At 41.5% G+C, this 18847-nt stretch overlaps 1 protein-coding gene across 3 annotated transcripts in view; it reads left to right on the forward strand.

Moving 5' to 3' along the window:
- Nucleotides 1-18847, forward strand: part of mllt10 (MLLT10 histone lysine methyltransferase DOT1L cofactor) — a 46931-nt gene that overhangs the window by 10008 nt on the left and 18076 nt on the right. For 2 of the 3 annotated variants that reach the window (XM_005912084.3, XM_005912085.3), the window contains exons 3-11: nt 1087-1141; nt 3351-3460; nt 3894-3997; nt 5199-5292; nt 8208-8297; nt 13921-14019; nt 14322-14658; nt 15377-15595; nt 15714-16205. In XM_005912084.3, the coding sequence (XP_005912146.1) occupies nt 1087-1141; nt 3351-3460; nt 3894-3997; nt 5199-5292; nt 8208-8297; nt 13921-14019; nt 14322-14658; nt 15377-15595; nt 15714-16205 (1600 nt within the window). The remainder of the gene's footprint in view (nt 1-1086; nt 1142-3350; nt 3461-3893; nt 3998-5198; nt 5293-8207; nt 8298-13920; nt 14020-14321; nt 14659-15376; nt 15596-15713; nt 16206-18847) is intronic. The other variant, XM_005912086.3, reaches the window with a different exon arrangement.

Below are 18847 nucleotides of genomic sequence, written 5' to 3' on the forward strand. Positions count from 1 at the left end.
TTTTTTTTAGTACAAATTTTCTGCAAAAATGCAACCCATTCGGTATTTGTAAGAGCTCAGTGTGTAACTTTATAGTGCAAAAGTAGTTCCTGGTTATGTTCCTGCTGAACGCAGCCTTGGCAAACGTTGGATTTCTAATAACTGCAACAGGATGGTTGGGCTCACCTGCTCTCCACAAACACCTGAATCATCACACATAAGGTTGTCCTCTCAAATTAATATGATGTCTTTAAACCTTTAAGGATCGGACTAGACTTTGTCAGTCCAAGATTAACTTCATGTTGCTGTTGACACAGGTGCTGGAATGATCTGCCTACTTTCTCTATTCATGTGTGAAAAGCAAATATACTTTTGCTGATATTTATCATGATGGCAAACTGCTTTTCTTTTAACTCCTGGAACTAATGGAGGAATAGAAGAAATCTGACAATAACTTGCAAAGTTTCAACCACAAAAGTCTCAAAGTACTCTGCTGTCATGTTAAAAATGCTTAGTTTGCTAGGATCACCCTCTACCTAAGTGCATTTGTAACAGTCTCTGTTTGTACAAAAACTTTACCTTGAAGTTGATGGGTCATTTACTAAATGACCATGATTTTTGTGTCTCCAGCTTTTCTAGAAAAGTCGGTGTGTAGTTCAGACTCCTAAACTCCATGTCTGATTTATAAACTTAGTAAAAAAAATGCATGTAATGTAGTGAATAATTGTTATGCCAAGCTTTATTTAAGTGAAACAGAGTAAAAGGATTACCTTTGATTGTTATTTTATGGCAACACATTGCCAGATTTGAAGCAAAGTAACAGCTCAGGTCTATTTCATATGCCATTTACTGCTAAAGGATTTGCGATGCTTTAATTGGATTAATAAGTAAATTAAGTTTGCCGCTGCAACTGAGTACACGCACTTGGATGAAACACAACCTTAGGTGGCAGGTAGCGAGTGTGTTTTCCCAGAGAGTTTCTGGCCGTGTGCCCAAGTCCGGGCGACAGGCCAGCTCCTCTCACTTACACTCATATTTGTCATACCTCGAGTAAGCACATGAGGTTGGCCTCTTGTTTCTGACCTGATGTTTCGTCTTTACCCACAGAGGTGCGAGCTCTGTCCCCACAAAGATGGAGCGCTCAAGAGGACGGACAACGGAGGTATGCTTCTTCTCAGCTGCGCACACACACTCATACATGCTGCCATCTGTGGTTAACCTCTTGTGGATTTTGTCATTAATTGCATGTCACCAGCAAGTTTAAGGGCTGTAAGCATGCTGGGAGAGTTATGTTGCTGTTTGTTGTATGTGCTGCCTCTGTAGCGTCCTTGCCAGTCCATGTTTTATGAGGGTGTGTCAGTGTGTGTATGTTTATGGGGGGGCGGGACAGGATGGGTATAGTGCGTAGCCTGTGAGGAGTCTCCACACCGGGTTCATTGGGAGGTCAGCTTGTTGGAGACTGTAAATATTCTGTGTGCATGTGAGTGTGTGTGTGTGTGTGTGTGTGTGTGTGTGTGTGTTTGAGTCAGGCCGAGAGAGGCACAGCTGTGGGATTGTGTCCAGGCCTGCAGGGAGGCATCAGGACAACACTAACACACACCATTTTACTACTTTCTCTTTTATTTTAGCCTTCCCATGACCCCTCTCTCCCTCGTTTTTCCTCCCATTTTTCTTTCACAATCTTTTTCCCAACTCTGTTACTCCGCTCATCAGTTCCTCTTCACTTGTTGATCCGTGTGGTGGTAGTTGTTGTTTCAGGTGGGACCGTAATAAAGCAGAGCAAGGTCTGAAATGGGTATTTGATCCATCATGCAGACCGAGAAAAAAGGAATGGCATAGAAAGGCAGAAATTCAGTCTTTATCCGTCTTCCCGGTCTCCATTTTACAGCTTAAGGTTAAAAATGATCATTTTCAATCATCATCTGTCTTCATATATTTAATTGGGACTTGATTGAAACACATTTGGTTCTCACTGGTTGGTTGTAAGACATGTTAAACTCGAGGCAGCAGTTTGAAAACTTCAGGTGTTGATTTGGAGCGTCATTGTAAAGTTTATAACTGTACTGTGACAGCAGAGACCACATGGCTCCTAATGTTTCAAGTGTTTATCAAAGGAGCTAATAAGCCATTATCAGAAGCTCGCAGCCCTTTGCCTCATTTTTAACTTTTGTCTCAGCACGGTGGACTCTGTTAACTTCTTGACGTCACAGATGTCGGTAAAACGATGCTTTGTTCGGTTCTTGTGGGATTAAAGTGCGAACGCTGAGTTTGAGGAGGAAGGTTGTGCCAGTTTTATAGTCCTGTTTTATAGGCCTCTTCCAGATTCTTGGAGGGACTTCAAAACAACAACATGCCCCCATTTTACACTCGCTCCCTCCCCTGTGTTCCGCCCTCTGCCCTCCTCCCCCTGTCCCGCTCACCAGGTCAAAGGCAGGTCAGGGGTTCAACTGTAAGTTTAAGCCTGTTTTTGTTTCCGCTATGGGGGGAAAAACAGACACCTCCAGTGTAGCAGGAGACTCCCACCTCCATCTGACCTCCTGTTCACCTCCTCCAACTCCTCCTCAGCTCGTCGTCAATTCTGCTGCCACTCCACCATGCCTATGCCTCACTGTCATTCTGCTGCCCCCAGTTTGTCTTCACTGACAGGAAGCTGTGCATGTGTTAAGGCTCTGTGAATGGCTGCTTAGGTCGATGACCACCAATTTACAAATTAAAGCATTTGAGATTCTAGATCGAAACTCAAAGAGGTGAGGTTCACACTGACTTATCAGCAACCCTAAAGTTATATATTTAGGTTTGTGTGACACTGCACAGCTTTAAAGGAGATGATTTATATATAATGTAGCTTCAACTAGGGGATAACCTTAAAGTTGAACTTTGTTGACATAATTTGCTGTTTAAAACAGGTGATAAATGATTGCAATACTAAGCATAGCACAAAATGGTAATAATTGAAATACTGTCACGTCGTAAGTAAAGTATTGTAGTGTAACATCATATCATGGGGTATTCCCACCTCTAGATTCAGCATGGTGATTGGGAAGGGCCCACAGTGGCTGTGTTGGTTTGGGCTTTTAGTTTCAACCATTAAAAAACAAATAAAAGAAAAGTCAATTTTGTGTTTGACCATCAGATGAAATAGTGTTTGTCTTCTGAGTTTACGGTGTCCACTTCCCACGTAAAGCTTTACTATATTGGGAAAACTTGAAACTGACAAAATGAACTTCGCTCACATTTTATTACTTTTGAGGACTTTTGCAGGCGGTTAACATTTCTACTTGTAAACTGTGAAATGTTACCACAAATGACCTCTGAACCTATATCTGGTAGACGTAGAGGGTCTGATAAGTCTTCTTTGTGTATCTTTACAGGCTGGGCCCATGTGGTTTGTGCCCTTTACATACCTGAGGTGGAGTTTGCTAATGTGTCAACTATGGAGCCCATAGTACTCCAGTCTGTGCCACATGAGCGCTACAATAAGGTAACAAATGTATCTATGCTCTTAGACTTTACAAAAACAGATGTATAATGTCATACTGTGAGTAATTAAGTCCAGCCGTTTTCACACGTGCACTCTGGTTGGGATAATGTCGGGAGAACCGAGTCCAGGCATTGTCTGAAGTTGCCGTTTCTCATTTGTAGCACCCAACAGGGAATTGTGTGTGTCATACGTTTTCTCACTACTGGAAATATTCCCTTAAGTGAGGTGGAGCGCCTGGGTAGATCGTGCAGGAGGCACTTCACATGGCCCAGATCAGTCCCTGTGAAATCTCTGAATAATTACATAGACCTTCTGCTGTCGCTCTGACAATGGAAAGTCCATTTAATGTCCAATCATCTGAAGTACATGTGTGAAAATGGCTTATGTGTTTAAATTGAAATGGGTTTCCCTAACTGTATGTTTGCGTGTACAGACATGTTATATCTGTGAGGACCAGGGGAGAGAGAGTAAAGCAGCCACTGGAGCCTGTATGACCTGCAACAAACATGGCTGCAGACAGGCCTTCCATGTCACATGGTGAGACTCACTTGCATCGCATTAACCTCACTTGACAAAGACACACTTTGTTTCTTCAGCTGTTCACTCGCTTTTAAGACCTCTAGCTTTTAATGCTGACAGCACTGGGCAAAAAAAAAAAATAGCATGCAAGAAAATATATATTGAGTAACTTTAAATGTTAATATTGCCAACATGACCTTTAATGGTAGTTTGCTATGATTGCTTGTCTTACATTAGTTTAAGAGCTGAGCGCATTTATCGACCATTATAAATGCCAATACCACTATATCTGCAAACAGCTAGTATTGGCCGATGTATCGATATGTTGGGCTCTAATGCTAACCGGCTAGCAGTAGTACTCTTTGGTAATACCACTTTGTTTTTCAAGAGGCAGTAGGGACTTACTAAAGCACTTAACTTGCCTATCAGTCCAAAATGATAGGAAGAAGTAGTTCTGTTCTTACAGAGTGCATATTCTAATGGATATTTCACATTTACATTGAAGCAACTGTGTAGCATTGCCACCAATGCTACTCATAGAAATCATCCAACAGCTAGCCTCTGTGGTAATTTCCAGGAGAGGCTACACATCCTCAGTTTCCAGCAGGGTCTTTGCTGTCACAAGTCCAGGAAATGAGGTTGGGTTAAGAAGTTGAAGAAGTGATAGCAGCTGGGTTTTGCATCCATACTGTTCCTTAATGGGATGCTAACTAGCTAATAAATTGGATTATGTCCTGCAAAACATGCAGCGGGAGTTTAGAAACTCCAGAACTCCACATCTCAAAATGAGCTAATTTCATATTGTGCTGCTGGTAATGTAGCTCTGGGATGTCAAGCTTGTGTGTATTTGGATAAGTTTCTAGTTACTCACAATTATTAGTGTAGTACTGCACTGAATCTGCATTGTTTTCTCCAAGTAATTATGCACTGCTACAATCTGAGTCGTTATTCAAACACTTTGAAAACGTTATTCAAAGTTTGTGCAATGAGGCACAATCACGATGAAAGTTGTTTCAGTATCTCTGGGTGATGTAACAGAAATGACAGTAGCCCTGTTTTAGAAAAAGGGAGTAGACCTTTTATTTTCCTCTTTTTTTTCTTCTCTTATTTTAATAAATATTTCTTCATCTTGTCCAAACCAGTATTCCTCTTCCTCGTGTACAAATCATCATTTTTTTTGTCGACTGTCTGAATTTCCCCCCACTACTCTCCACCACAGTGCCCAGTTTGCAGGATTGTTATGTGAGGAACAGGGATCAGATGCAGACAATGTCAAATACTGTGGATATTGCAAATACCATCACAGCAAATTGGTAAGTGTACTCTCAGATTTTTGTCATTTTCCAGAGAACTTGCCTATTGTGTCTGTTTTAACAATGTGGATGAGAATGTGTTTTCCGTTCCACTAACTACGATTGGTGATAAGCATGTAGACATAACACACACATCACACAATTACTGGTTTGCTTTCAGCACAGTGAGAAATGCCGTTCTTTTATCTCTACTTTTGTGAATTGTACATAATCTTTTCTTTGCTATTTTTCTTCTATCCCCATCTCCCCTCTCATAACTGTGTCCTTCTCCTTAATGCTTTTTTTTTTGTCACATCTTTCTCCTCCTTTTTTCTTTTCCAAACTTTCAAGTTGCCCCCCTCCCTTTAGCCAGCTTCCTGCAACTTTCAAAGACTCTTCCCTCAGTCTCACAGCTTTCTTCTTTTTTCACCTTTTCCTTCCCCTCTATCTGTCTCACTCCATCTAGCGTTATCCGTTCTCCCATCGCACCCTCCACTTCCTCATCTGTTTGTCCAAAGGAAGCACTGGCTACAGTGGACTGGCTTTGCAGTTGCTGGGGCCCTTTGAGCCTGTATTTTACTGTAGGGTCAAACGGGGATAGTCGTTGCTATATTAATTGTGTAATATGACTTCTTGTTTTCAATTCAGTGTAGTTTCAGTTCGTTTCCAGAGGGCATCTTCTCATTTCAGTTTAGTTTTTGTTAGTTTCAGTGTTAGTTTTAGTGTTTTAATTATTATCTTTCATTATTTCACAGAGAGCATATGTCAAAGACAAGATATAGGAAAAGAGACGGGTATAATAAAAACGCATGAAAGCAGTTCACTCAGTGTTGTAGACATCCAAAGTCTCAGTAAACATGTTCATCTGCGCTTCATCAACACTAACTACAGCCTTGATTGTGACCAAAGACTGCCTAGCCCCATTTTCACAAGGCAAGCAATTGTCAGTGTTACTTTCAGTAAGGAGCTACCCTTGTGGCCTTTCAGGACAGATGCTTTATTTTTAGTGGTCGGTGAAACGTAGTACTAGTGGGGAAAAAGATGTTTTTACATTTTTTAGCTCGCTGAGCCTATTGAACTCTATTGTTGTCTTTTTAAATGTTACCATTTCCTTGGAGTTGACACTAAACTGATTAACACTGTATCAACAGTCTTCGTTGTTGTGATGTCAATACAAATTTTACATACAATCGGCAGTTTGCATGTCAAAGCCGAACAACCAAAACAGTAGCTTATCTAGGAGAGGTAGTCTAACCTGTCTGGGTTTGGTTGGCATAGCAACATTTGTTTCTGACTATATCAGAATTGACATATTTTAGTGTGTTTGGCCTAATAAACATTTTACTTTGTAAACAGACTCAACAGCAGCTTCATTGGCTGTGGGTTGGGCTATGCCAAGAAAAAAGCTGCATTAAAAATGGAAAAATAAAATCCCAATAGATATTATTGGCCTGTTACACAGAAAATCACACGAAGGCGGGCCTCTACACACTGGCCAGCTACATGTCACCATCAAGCAGAATTTAGTGACACAAAAGGGCTATGAAAGGGCATATGAAGACAAAAATGTAACATCTGCATACTCGGTGGATGTGTATCCAGAGATTACTCGTGGTGCCACCAGTTTTGCATGCACACCTCTGCATCAGCTGGGGGGAGAAAAGCAAATGTGGAAAAACAGGAATGAACTATTATGATTTGTGGAACAATGGTGGGATGGAACGAGAAGGCAGGCTTTGTGGTGTCAACGCAAACACACATGCACACACATTTTGCAGTGTTAACAAATGCCGATGGAAAGACTCATGCTGTTACATTGATCGCTTATAAATTACTTTGGATGGTGGGGCATAATGTCATTAACCTGGCACTGTATGGATGACAGGAATGTATGAGAGAGAAACATTGATGGAGAAAGCTGAATGGATTTCATAAAATGGCGCTTGATGGATATTTACACCATGTTAGCTACATATTTTCAGTTGAATCGCTGAGTATCTAAATCTAATTGGAAACTTGGATTATCCAGCTTTAGTCTTGATTAAAGAGACATTTACTTCAGGTTGTGTGAATTTCTTTCTTTCTGTATTTGAGGATTGTAAATGCACGGTTGGGCATTTCTGGCACACGGGTGATGGTCGCTGCAAACCTTTACTGTTACTAGCCTTGAACCCGGGTTTTAGTCAGAAAAGATTATTGCAGAAGTAATTTGGTGAAGGAAATGATGAGCTCTCAATTCTGCTTTAGGGTCGAGCCTTGTATTGTAGAAGAGAAGAAGGTTCAATAGTTGCTTCTGAGTGTCAGTTTAACATATAATGCCTAAGGCAGCACAGTTCCTGGTTAAAGATCGGTCTTTGAGTGGTGTGGCTGTTATTTGAGGGCAGCGACAGCAATCTGGCCGAGGCTGAGATTAATAGCTAAGACTCCAAATATGTACCAGGAAGTCACTTTAATACTAGTTCAGGCAAAGAAGCTTGAAATCAACATAAATACAACTTTACTTGTAGTTAAGATTTTTACTATTGCCCACTAAGAAAAACCAATTGTTTTCCTACTGTGGAGTAGTAATTTCCTACACTTGCTTGACTTTGTTATCTGTTACCATGAAATTAATGGCCTTAAATGTAATTTTTGAAATTTATTTATTTTTGGCCGTATTGGCCTTTTTGGGGGTTTTATTTTGCTTTTTTTTTGCCTCTGTCACTAAGCTTGCTCCTATAACTGCCATTTTTATATTTTATATGCAATGCTCATTAATGTTTTTTAATGATCTTTGAATTTTGACTTGTCCCTGAGTTCAGTCAGAATTTATTTATCCTTTTCAGTTTATTATATTTATTTTATTTTTCAATATAAGAGGTTTTTTTTGGGGCCTTCTTTTGGCCTTCTGTCTGTGGACTTCATCCAGTAACTTGGAGTTCCTCTTTACCTTTTAGCGAAGGAGCAGGGGCCGGGGTAGTAGGTCTCAAAGCTTAAGTGACTCTTCCACTCAGTGTATGGATAGACCCCCAGACACGGACAAGAAGGTAAGACAGCCTTAAGATCTTACCCTCTCTATGCCTCCCACCCACGATTGTGACTCCATCAGAAACATACGCGCTCATTGTTACATGCTCACACTGTGGAGGTACAGGCAGATACACAGTATAAACTTTGAGCAGCAGTTAAAATGAATGTTGGAGAATTGCATTTACGACAAACTTGAAATGTAGTTTTATTCATTTATTTTTTAGCTATTTCTATCCAGATGTCCCAGAAAATAAAAAGGCCTCGCTCATATTACGTGCTTTTAACGCGTATGAGTTTGCAGAGCAATTTGTGGACAAGCAGAAGGCAAATGAGACGAAGCTTTGTGGAGGGTCAGTGTAGTCATGTTGCATATTGATCTGTCGGATTGGCTGTCCTATAGGTTTGTTTTTTACATAAAAGTTGGTGTAATAAAATCAGAAAATGTTTTGTTTTCCCTTTAATATATTTCTAAAAGGAAGAAAAACCAATGTTTTTTGTTTTTTTTAAATACCACTGGTATGGGGGTGCTATCCCCTATACACTGTTGTTGTTTTTTAATATCTGTTTGTTTATTTATTTATTTATTTATTTTCAAAGAGCCTAATACACATACAGCTAAGTACACAGCTGTGCAGGTAGTGTTTTTAAAATAACCCCATTATCTCCCCTTTTCTCTAAAAGGTCCAACATACCAAATTTGAGCTCAAAATTAAGTCTGTTGTACTATTATGTTTGTATTACTACATGATGAAAATGATTAAAACCCTAGCTACATTTTCCATTGAAATGGATGACTGATGGCCTTGAAAGGAATGGACTTGGTATTTTTTCTTCATTTTTAATCAGTGCTTCTCTGAAGAAAAACTCATGGATTTGATTTTTTTTAATAGCGTCTGAGCTTGACTGTAAAATGTATTTTTCTTTTTTTTTTGTCATATCTAAAAACTCATCACTGTTTTCTACTATTTCTCTAAGCATGTCTTTTAAAATCACCAAATTAGTTGAAGCTGATGTCCTATTGAGTGATGAAATTGTATTTCAGAGATCAGGCAGCTGGGGTGGCTGAGCTCCTCTGTGCCTACCAGTGATAACAACTTTAATGAATGTGAGATTAGTGTGACTTAATAACTCACGGCTGTTAGTTGAACATGTAATCACAGGCTGTGTGAAATCTGGATTTTTCAGTCAGTGTCAAGTCATCAATTCTACTTTTTGTTTGTTTGTTGTTGTTGAAGAAATGAACTTGGCGTGTTTGTCTGCAGTTGAAACAAAAAACTGTCAGTAAGATATTTAAATATTTACAGTTTAATAGCACAATAAAATTTACTTAAATATTCAATAAACAGTTTATCTGCCCTTTTTAAAGTTGTATAGATTTTATTATCATTTCCTCTAAACTCTCCAGATCCATGTCCTGTTATGATAGTGCTTTAAATGTGGATTTATCCTCGCATCTTTGATTGTGCTTATCACCGGGAAGAGTTTAGCAGTCCGCAGTGATTTATCAAAACAACGACTCCTGCTGCTCGATGGTGTCGGTGTTGGTGAAGGACTCATTGGATAAAACAAACAAGAACAAATGCTTAACATACTCAGACACTTAAAGCTGTTGTGTTTATGTGTGCATGACTGAAAATACTTTTGGCAAGGCCATCTCAGCCTGTCAGCTCACCACAGAATCACTATCTGAGATGAATGAAAGGAGTTTAGAGGTGCTTCAGCCAGCTTATTGTTTCACGTTTTTAATCGGGGTTATCTAACACCACTGCACAGATGAAGAGCAGATATTGTTCCAGAATAACAATAATTTTATATCCTAAAGCAGTTTTCATTGCCGGGAGAGCCTGAAGCGCACACATTTAGTTTCTGCATCAAAGACTGTGAACTTTGGACTTTTTAGATGTGGAAAAAATGATTTCAGTGTCCAATTATAACTATTAACTTAAACTGGTTCATATTTAAAGTCTGTATCAACAGAAAAGTAAATGAGCTGTGGAGCTGTGGAAATATAAGTGCCAATCCAAAAGTTATTTTTCTCTGAAGGTAAAAGCAGAAAAGGAAAGAATTTATTTAAATATACGTCATTGTGTTTAATCTTGAAACCCCCGTAAGTGTTTCAAGAATGCATACAGGAGAATTAATGAATGCATGTTAGAGAATATCAGCTCGGTAGATTATGTTAGTGACGGTGTGCTGCAAGCGCTTTTTGATGCTTTGAATTTTCACTTTTCTCCTGTTGTTGTGTTTTGTTTTATTTTTTTGTTTTTTTTAATACAGAGGGGGGAAAAGAGAATCTATTTTAATTGTGTTAACTTGTAGAAATTTGTGGCATCAGAATTAGAATTGTATGCATTTTGTGTGTGTGTGTGTGTGTGTGTGTGTGTGTGTGTGTGTGTGTGGTGGTGTGTGTGTGTGTCGTGTGTGTGTGTGTGTGTGTGTGTGTGTGTGTGTGTGTGTGTGTGTGTTTGGCCACGTACTACTCGGTCTCACTGCCCTGGCTTTTGTTAATACTGCCTTATTAGCATTAGAGTATCCCCCCTCCTTGCTCTCTTGCACACATGCGCACATAAACACACCATCCCCATTCCTGGGTCAGAGATCAGTATGCTCAGATTTGTGAGTGTGTGTGCGTTCACATGCCTTTGTTATGTGGTTTGGAGGCTCAGATGTATACCCAACTCATGCTAGACCCTGCAGTCAGCCAAGATCCCCCACGCTGGCCGCATAGAAAAGGCCCGCAGGAAACACACACATCCATACACACACAATGGCTGGTCAGAAATCCTGCAGGAAACTGCACAGGGGAATTCCTGCTAGGCCAGGCCGGATTATTTTCCCCTGTACTTCCTGTTCCTCTCTTTCTGCCCGTCTTCTCTCGCCTCACCCCCTGCTCCCTCCCCGTTTGCCCCCAACCCCCCCCCCCCCCCCCCTCCGCTCCGACGCTATGCGTATGACCCCCCCCCCCCCAAGACGATGTCCTCCTGAGGCTGTTGTGCTGAATTGTGAAGCCATAAAATATGAAACTACATCAAATTATTAACAGACAATAGTTTCTCTTCCCATAATTGGTACCGGCATTTTCTATATTAAATAAAACGATAACATGTTACATTTTAAATAATTAATTAATGCATTAATACTTGTTATGCGCGTTACAGCAACGAAAAGTGCCAAAATGTGTGCGCCTCATAGGGCTGTTTGTTTTAACGTAGCTGTACTGAAACAAATTGGGTAGTGAGCTTTTTATTTAAAACTGTAGTGTAGATAATCAAATTTAACATGATTAAATGTTGAATAATTACAGACTGTTGATTGGAAAACAGAAGTAATTTGAAGAAATGAAAAATGTATGTGAAATGAAGTCAGATGAATTGATACATATTAATAATAGAGTCTGAATTTCAATACACATAGATGTAGCGAACAAGGGAATGGAGGTTTCTGTGCTTGTATTCTGCAAACTGTGAAGAGACAGAAGGAAAAGTGTCTTTAAAAGTGAATCTCTCTCTTCGGGGGCACGTGATCAGCATTCGACATAGACGGAGAGGATTTCTGCCCACTGCTGAATTGTTCATTGTTCAGGGGTTTGTTGATAAATAGATGCACTCATCATTACCCGCCACCACTCATATTTACCCCACACAGTCTCAAAGCCCTCTCGGACATGTCAAATGATCAGGCTGCCAGCGGTCAGCGTTAGAGAAAGAGGGGACAGAACATGCTGAAAGGCTTTGTCTCTGCCTGTATAATCAATTGACCTGATTGATAAGAGTGTGTCAGGGTAACATTGTGCATTTGTTGTGTTTCCCACGCCCAGTGCTGTGGGCCGTGTGTGTGTGTGTGTGTGTGTGTGTGTGTGTGTGTGTGTGTGTGTGTGTGTGTGTGTGTGTGTGTGTGTGAGAGAGAGTGTGTTATCCGACCCTCTCGGCTCAGGCTCTGTCCATCAACACCTACCTCTGGAATGTTAATGAAAAACAAAAAGGGAATCCCAAAGAATTGACCTCTTTCTCTCTGTCACTCTCCCTCTTGCCATAATCGTAACATCTTTGTGTTGCGGCAGAAGCAGCGTGGATCATTTGTTGTCTGTTTTAAATCGCTACCTCTACCCTGTATTTCTGTTTGTTTTCGCACTCTTTATAGCCAGTGTGAGAGCTAAAGCACATTTCTTCAGGGTAGTTGCAAACAGCTGGTTGATAACTGGAAAAATGGCCAATGAACCAGCATCAGTTGTGATAAAATATAGCTGACTTATTGATTAATAAATGGTGGTTAATTTGTTTCCTGTAAATATAATCCCAAATGAGGGGCCATTATGGAAATGAGACTGGAATTATTAATTATTATTATTAAATATTACTAAACCCCATAAACAGTGTTTGGCCAAAAGAGCAGTTTTTAAAAAACTGTGTTTCTCAAAAGAGCATTTCAAGTTACAAAACTCAAATGAAAAATTTAGAGGTGATCTTATGTCTGAAGATATAAAGCCTTGGTAAAAAGCTGTGACATGTGATCCTGAAAATGTAGTTGAATCTGTTTTTAACTACTCCAACTAATAGAAGTTAGGGAGTTAATGAAAATAGTCAGGACTGGAACCTGTTTTAAGCTTCAACACATCCTCTGAAATACAGAAACCAGCAGAAGTCCTAACCTCATTAACGGTTAGCATTAACGGAAGCTGGCGTGCGGAGATGTCGCACTGGAGCTGCATTCTACTGATTCGGCTGGTGATGTCTGTTAACTGCCACTCGCAGAGGAAGTCTGGCTAAACTGTCACAATCCGTCTCGCAATCAGTCCTCAGCGAAACCCCGGGTGGGGAAGAGAAGGGGGAGGGGCCGATTATGGTGTTTCGGTGTTGTTGTGACATCGAACATCCCGAGCATGTCGAGTCCCACGTCGTCTCTCAGGATCGCTGCGTATTTTCACCATATACCTCCAAGAGTGTGTGTGTGTGTGTGTGTGTGCGCGAGTGCACACACGTGAGGCTACGTCTGCTAGTACGCACGTACAGAAAAGTGTCAGGGCGCGGGGCGTGCATGTGAGGTGTAAATGCACTGGCACCCAGCCACCACCTCAAGGGTGCGAGAGAGGGGTGGCGGTGTGTGCGCAGGTTTGTGAGGGTGTAAATTGAGCTGTGATGGCCCAAGAAAAAGGATATGATTGGGTGAAGCGACAAGACCTTGCACGCATCAGCACGAGCGCAATGCTCAGCTCTTTACCGCAGCATGCTAAATTGTTGTTGCCTCCTGGTCCCCTTTTATCTCTCTTCCATCACTCTCTTTGTTTTTTGTGGATCGCCAGGCTTTCATCTCAGATTGAGTCTTTGAAATGCACTGCGGCTTCTTTCTCTGCCTCTCTTCACTGAACACACATGCACGCCGACTCGGTCTCCTCCACTTAGGTGCTTACATCCCATCTCATACATTAGCTTTTCCGCCAAGCACTTTTAAACAACGGTCTAAAATGTCCCCATAATCATTTTTTTTCTTCTTGCCATTTTTAGTCTTTTCCTAGTGTTTCAAATATCCAAAGAACTAAGGTTCTTTTTTCTGGCTTTGTCCTTATTTCTTTCCTCCATTCACTCACGTGCTGAAAACCTTCACTCATCTGTTTTCTCTTCCCTCCCCTCCAATTTCAATCAGAAACATAAGGAGCGAGACCGGCACAAACCGAAACACAAGAAAACCTCCATGGACATGTCCCCCTCCCTCATCCTTCCGAACATCATGGTCCCAGAGAAGGTGAGAGCACCCCTCCTTTGTTTTGGTGATTAGTAACATGTGATTAAATATTAGAGTCAGAGAGGCTTACCTTGATTTATCTTTGTTAAACTCTTATATCCCTAAAACATCCTGTGGCCTTGATGTATTTTTCACTCATCTTTTTCATTTGGCCGTGTTTTTGATAATTTCCCTTCCTGTTCCGCTGTTTTGATTTTCTTGTCCTCCCTTTTTCTCCCAATATCCTTTTTTTTTCTCTCCCATCATTCTCCCTCCCTCCCTCCCTCCCTATTCATTTATTTATTTTTTTAACCTTCTTACAGACCTATAACAGTGGCAATTCAGGGGGAGGTGTCTCCTCTCTGCAAGCGTCTTCGCAGAAGCGATTAGATGACAGCGCAGCACGTTTTACCACCGCCAACTTTCAGGAAGTGTCGTCTGCTCACTCTGGCAGCAGTTCCAAGGACGCCTTGGCTGCAGACAGCGTCAAGGCTGCGACTGAGGTGAAGAACAAGAAGAACAGCGGTGGAGGTCACACGGTGGGACCGAGGGGCGGCCGCAAGTCTCTCACCTCCTCAGGGAAACCCCTCCCCTCTGCTGTGGTCACCATGGCAACTTCCTCTACATCTGCCTCAGCTTCAACTGGGCCTTTCCATCAAGGTGAATTGATGGTTGCAAATGGATCTCAATATTTCTCTCCCCCCACACACACACATGGCAGTTAGAAAAGTGAGAATGCAACGATGGCTCTTCTGGTATTTTTACCCTGCACACCCACAAGAAAAACTGCAAATGCATTAAAATTGCAAAGCGTTATTTAAAACCTGAATGAACTTTTGATTCTCTGGTTTTATGGGTCCGCATGTGCTGTGTCATTGACTGGATATCAGTCGGGCACCAGACTTTTGTCTCTCGCCGTGATAAGACTGTTTTGTCTCGGCTCTGTAATCTGGGGCCCCGTCTGAGAACAGCCCCGCGCACACAAACACAGGTCGACGGAACATGTGGGGAGGTCATGACGTGAAAGGAGTCACTGTTCACTCCTGTGTGCTCCTGTGTTTTGCGCTGTTACAGCCTTGAAGCCCTTGTCAGTTGTGTGTTTTTGTCTAGCAGAGAAATTGTGCATTGTCTGCGCTTTCAAGAAACTGATGCAAGGGAGGGCTGCTTGACGAGGAAGGGCTGACTGTAGAGCAGATAGAGAGCATTTGAACTGATAAAATGTCTATTTTTGTTATCTTGTTTCTGTCGCTCTCAAGATGATCGAAAGGAGTGTGTTCTGGAAACTTGTAGAGCTCTGATGTGTCATGCCTCTCCTCTCTTTGTTCATTCCTGTCCTCTCTTTGTTCATTCCTGTCCCACCCGTCTTTCATCCACCCAGGCCTCCTGTTGACCAGTGCCAGCAAGACGCCCTCTGCCGCTTCCTCCTCAGACTTCCTAAGTTTCACAGATTCATCGTTGCGTCCCGGTGGTGGAAGTACCTTCTCCTCCCCACCGTCTTTCAGCAGCTGCCTTGTGAAGCCAGGCTCAGAGGGTGGAGCTTCAGAGGGAACTACAACTCTCTTTGGTTCTCTTATGTCTGCAACCACAGCTTCAGCAGGTGCCACACTTCTTTTTCTTTAAAAAAAAACACAACAATATAATTTTTGTTTAACTATTAAAAACATGTAACAATCACATTAACCAATGGGAAACACTGTTCTTTCTCATCATTGCAGTGGGTGGAAAGCTGTATGAGAATTCCCACAGTCACACAGCGAGTGAGACGACAAGCCTCGTTGGGTCCACTGGCTACAAACGGCCTCAGCCCTCGAGCTCAGGACTGGGGATCAGCGGAGCAGCCGCAGGAGGAGGGGAAGATGGGGTAAAGAAGAAAAAGAAGGGCAACTGGCGAAACAGATTTGGACCTTGCTTTACCACAGACGTGAAGCCTTCTGAGCCCGCACCCTCCCTAACTCTCCCCACCACCTCCACCGCCAACACCACCTCCTCCTCCACCGCCTCGCCTTCCTCCTCTTCGTCCTCAACGCTCTCAGGTCGCCCATGCTTAGTTTCCAGCAGTGGATTAGGGGTTGGGGTAGGAGGAGGATCAGGAGGTGGAGAGAGGGGGCTGGGGGTCATGGGCGTGAGCGGTGGGATTCAAAAGTCGCCGTCACTCCTCAGGAATGGGAGTCTGCAAAGCAACAGCAGCTCTACAACCACTGGGTCAGGTAAGGACGACTGAGAAATGGGACGCACAGCAACGTTTCACAACCCCTTTTAGAGTTTCGGAGACTTGAAGCCCGTCTGTCAGTTCTCATGACAGAATTATCTTTATAGTTTCGCTGTAGCTGAGCGAATAATGAAATCAATTTTGGCAACTGAAATGAGGAACCGTGCTGGTTTCATTCAAGATCTATGGGGTAGTTGTGACTTGTAAGACCCCATTGTGCTCTCCAGTTTCATTACAATGATCAAAAGGAAAGTAGTTTGTGTGAGGCATTGTTGCAGCAGGTTTTCCAGCTGCTGAATGTAACACACCTGGGCAGCATATTTTAAATATTGACAATCAGAAATGGCCAGAGCCGGTGACACCTCCATGTTTGTGTGTAAGAGTGTGGGTCTGTGTGTTCCTGCACACACGTGGAAGTGGTCTGTATGCTTTCTTTTTTTGTTGTTGTTGTTGTTGTTTTTTTACTTTCTCATCGTGTGTTTTCAGTTGCTTGGCAACTGTCTTTATGCTTTGGAGTTTCCCTGATGGAAATGGCTCAGCACAACCCGCACATCCCACATCTCCCTTTTCTTCCAGAATCATCACCCTTTTGTTTCTCCCTCCTGCTCTCAGCTGCTCGCACCTACCTGCCTTCTGCATACAGAACCAACACTCACCTGTTGATGCTGTGTGCAGCTGGAGCTCTTAGTGCTGACACCCATACACGTGCACGCAAAGAAAGTGGACATGGTTATTTAAATTCATGCTACGGATGAATCCACTGATTAAGCTCAAATCCGTTGCTGATCACTAGGCTGACTTCTGTGAGTCTTTATCTCACATTTAGGGTATTTTTGATTTAAGCTTTTCTAAATTGTCCTTTTTTCCCCCACTAGAAGTGATCGTTTCGAGTGATTGATTAGCCCTACATCTGTTCTTGACCTGTAGCTTTAAAACTTGTAGCTGTGATGAGTATTGGACATTGCAGCTCAGCACCAGATGGATTGGACTGCAGCGTTCACAGAAAGCGAAGATTCAGGAGTAATTATGTTGTTTGCAACAGAGCAATTTGTAAAATGTGAAAAATGATGAGATTCTGATCAGAAATGTGTTTCTAGGCATTGGATGGTTGGCGGTCTTGATTTGCATTGTGTGTGTAGGAGTCGTACTTTTAATGGGAATGTTGTATTCTTGCAGCTCTCTGCCTGAATCAAACCAAAATCGTAACCATTCAAAGCTTAAGTGTGTTAAAACTGCAGTCTTCACAAATGCTCATCTTCTGTTCTGCATTCAAAGGTGGGTTTACTTTATATTTGAGTTGTTTTGGTCATGAGCGGGTGAGTCAGAGGACTGGTTCTGTTTGCTTTCTGAATTTAATTTTTTGCAGCAGGGGTGGTTGAGCTTGTTTGTGATTCCACATCCATTTTACTTTCTGGTTCTTTTTCCTTGAGCAGTTGGGGGCATTTCGGGCTTCAGCTGGCGAGAGAAGATAGGGCAAAGAGTGGTGGTTATGTATGACTGTGCATCATACGTATGCGACTGTGAGAAATTAAATCATGTGTTCTTCTTCCTACTGTAAATATTTAGCCAGGGGTTAATGCAGGGCAGTAATGGGGAGGATCTTGGTGTTTATCTCCCCCTCCTCTGTCCTGTCTGCTGACTCCACCGTGCTGATGGATAGATAGTTAGCCTGATAAATATGTGGTGTTGGGTGGGGAGAAGCAGGGGGTGAGATTTTGGCTGGGTTAATGTTTGATGGCAGCGGGGTCACCGATGGGACGGACAAGCTCGCAGTAGTTTTGGTGTGTGGGGGAGGAGAGACGCTGGGTGAAGCAAAATTTATTCACACTGGTGACTATGTATGTGCTTAAAGAGAAGAAAAGCAGACAAGAAAACAAAAGATATCATTTATTCTTATATTTATTAGCTAATTTATGAGATTTTTTACCCCTAACACTTTTTTAAAAAAAATGAATTTCCTCAATTATCAGCAGCTTGGTGTCACCTCTGCAGAGCACATGTGAGAGGTTGTGAAAGCAAGGAAATACTCTGTGAGCAGGATTTAATTTAAATAACAAATTAAGCTTAATGTTAAAATATGAGCATGTCTATTATTAAAGTTTGCAGGTGTGTAATAAATAAAGTAACATCAGAAGAAATTATTTAAAGATTCACAAATGTCAGTATTTTAAGGCAATACTGGAAAAATAGATACATAAATGTAAAAAATCAGTAAATGGAGATTGGTTTGTAATTAGTACTTTTTTTGGGGGGATATTGTGTGATATTGTGCCACATCACAGATAATTTATTATAAAAAGGGACTGCTAAATGGCTCACATTAAAGAAAAAATACAATACACACACACTCTCAAAATATATTCGATTATGTTGGGCAGCATAGAGAAAGTACAGTTGATATGAAGGCAACGTCTACCAAACAACACATTTAAAAAATAATATATATTTTTAATGTAAATCAGAATATTTCCAGGTTTTTCACTAAAATGTAAACACATTTTCACTAAAATGTAAACAAACTGTAGCAAATGAGTTTCTAGTGTTTAAAAAAAAAAATAGTAGTTTAGAGACCTGAATATGCCTCTTCTTATACTTATTGTGGAAACTGTTAAATTTAGTTTGCCGTTGTTGACTCTGAAA

The sequence above is a fragment of the Haplochromis burtoni genome, unplaced genomic scaffold, assembly GCF_018398535.1.
Source record: "Haplochromis burtoni strain Fernald_Lab_line unplaced genomic scaffold, NCSU_Asbu1 Contig_1, whole genome shotgun sequence".
Taxonomy (NCBI): domain Eukaryota; kingdom Metazoa; phylum Chordata; class Actinopteri; order Cichliformes; family Cichlidae; genus Haplochromis; species Haplochromis burtoni.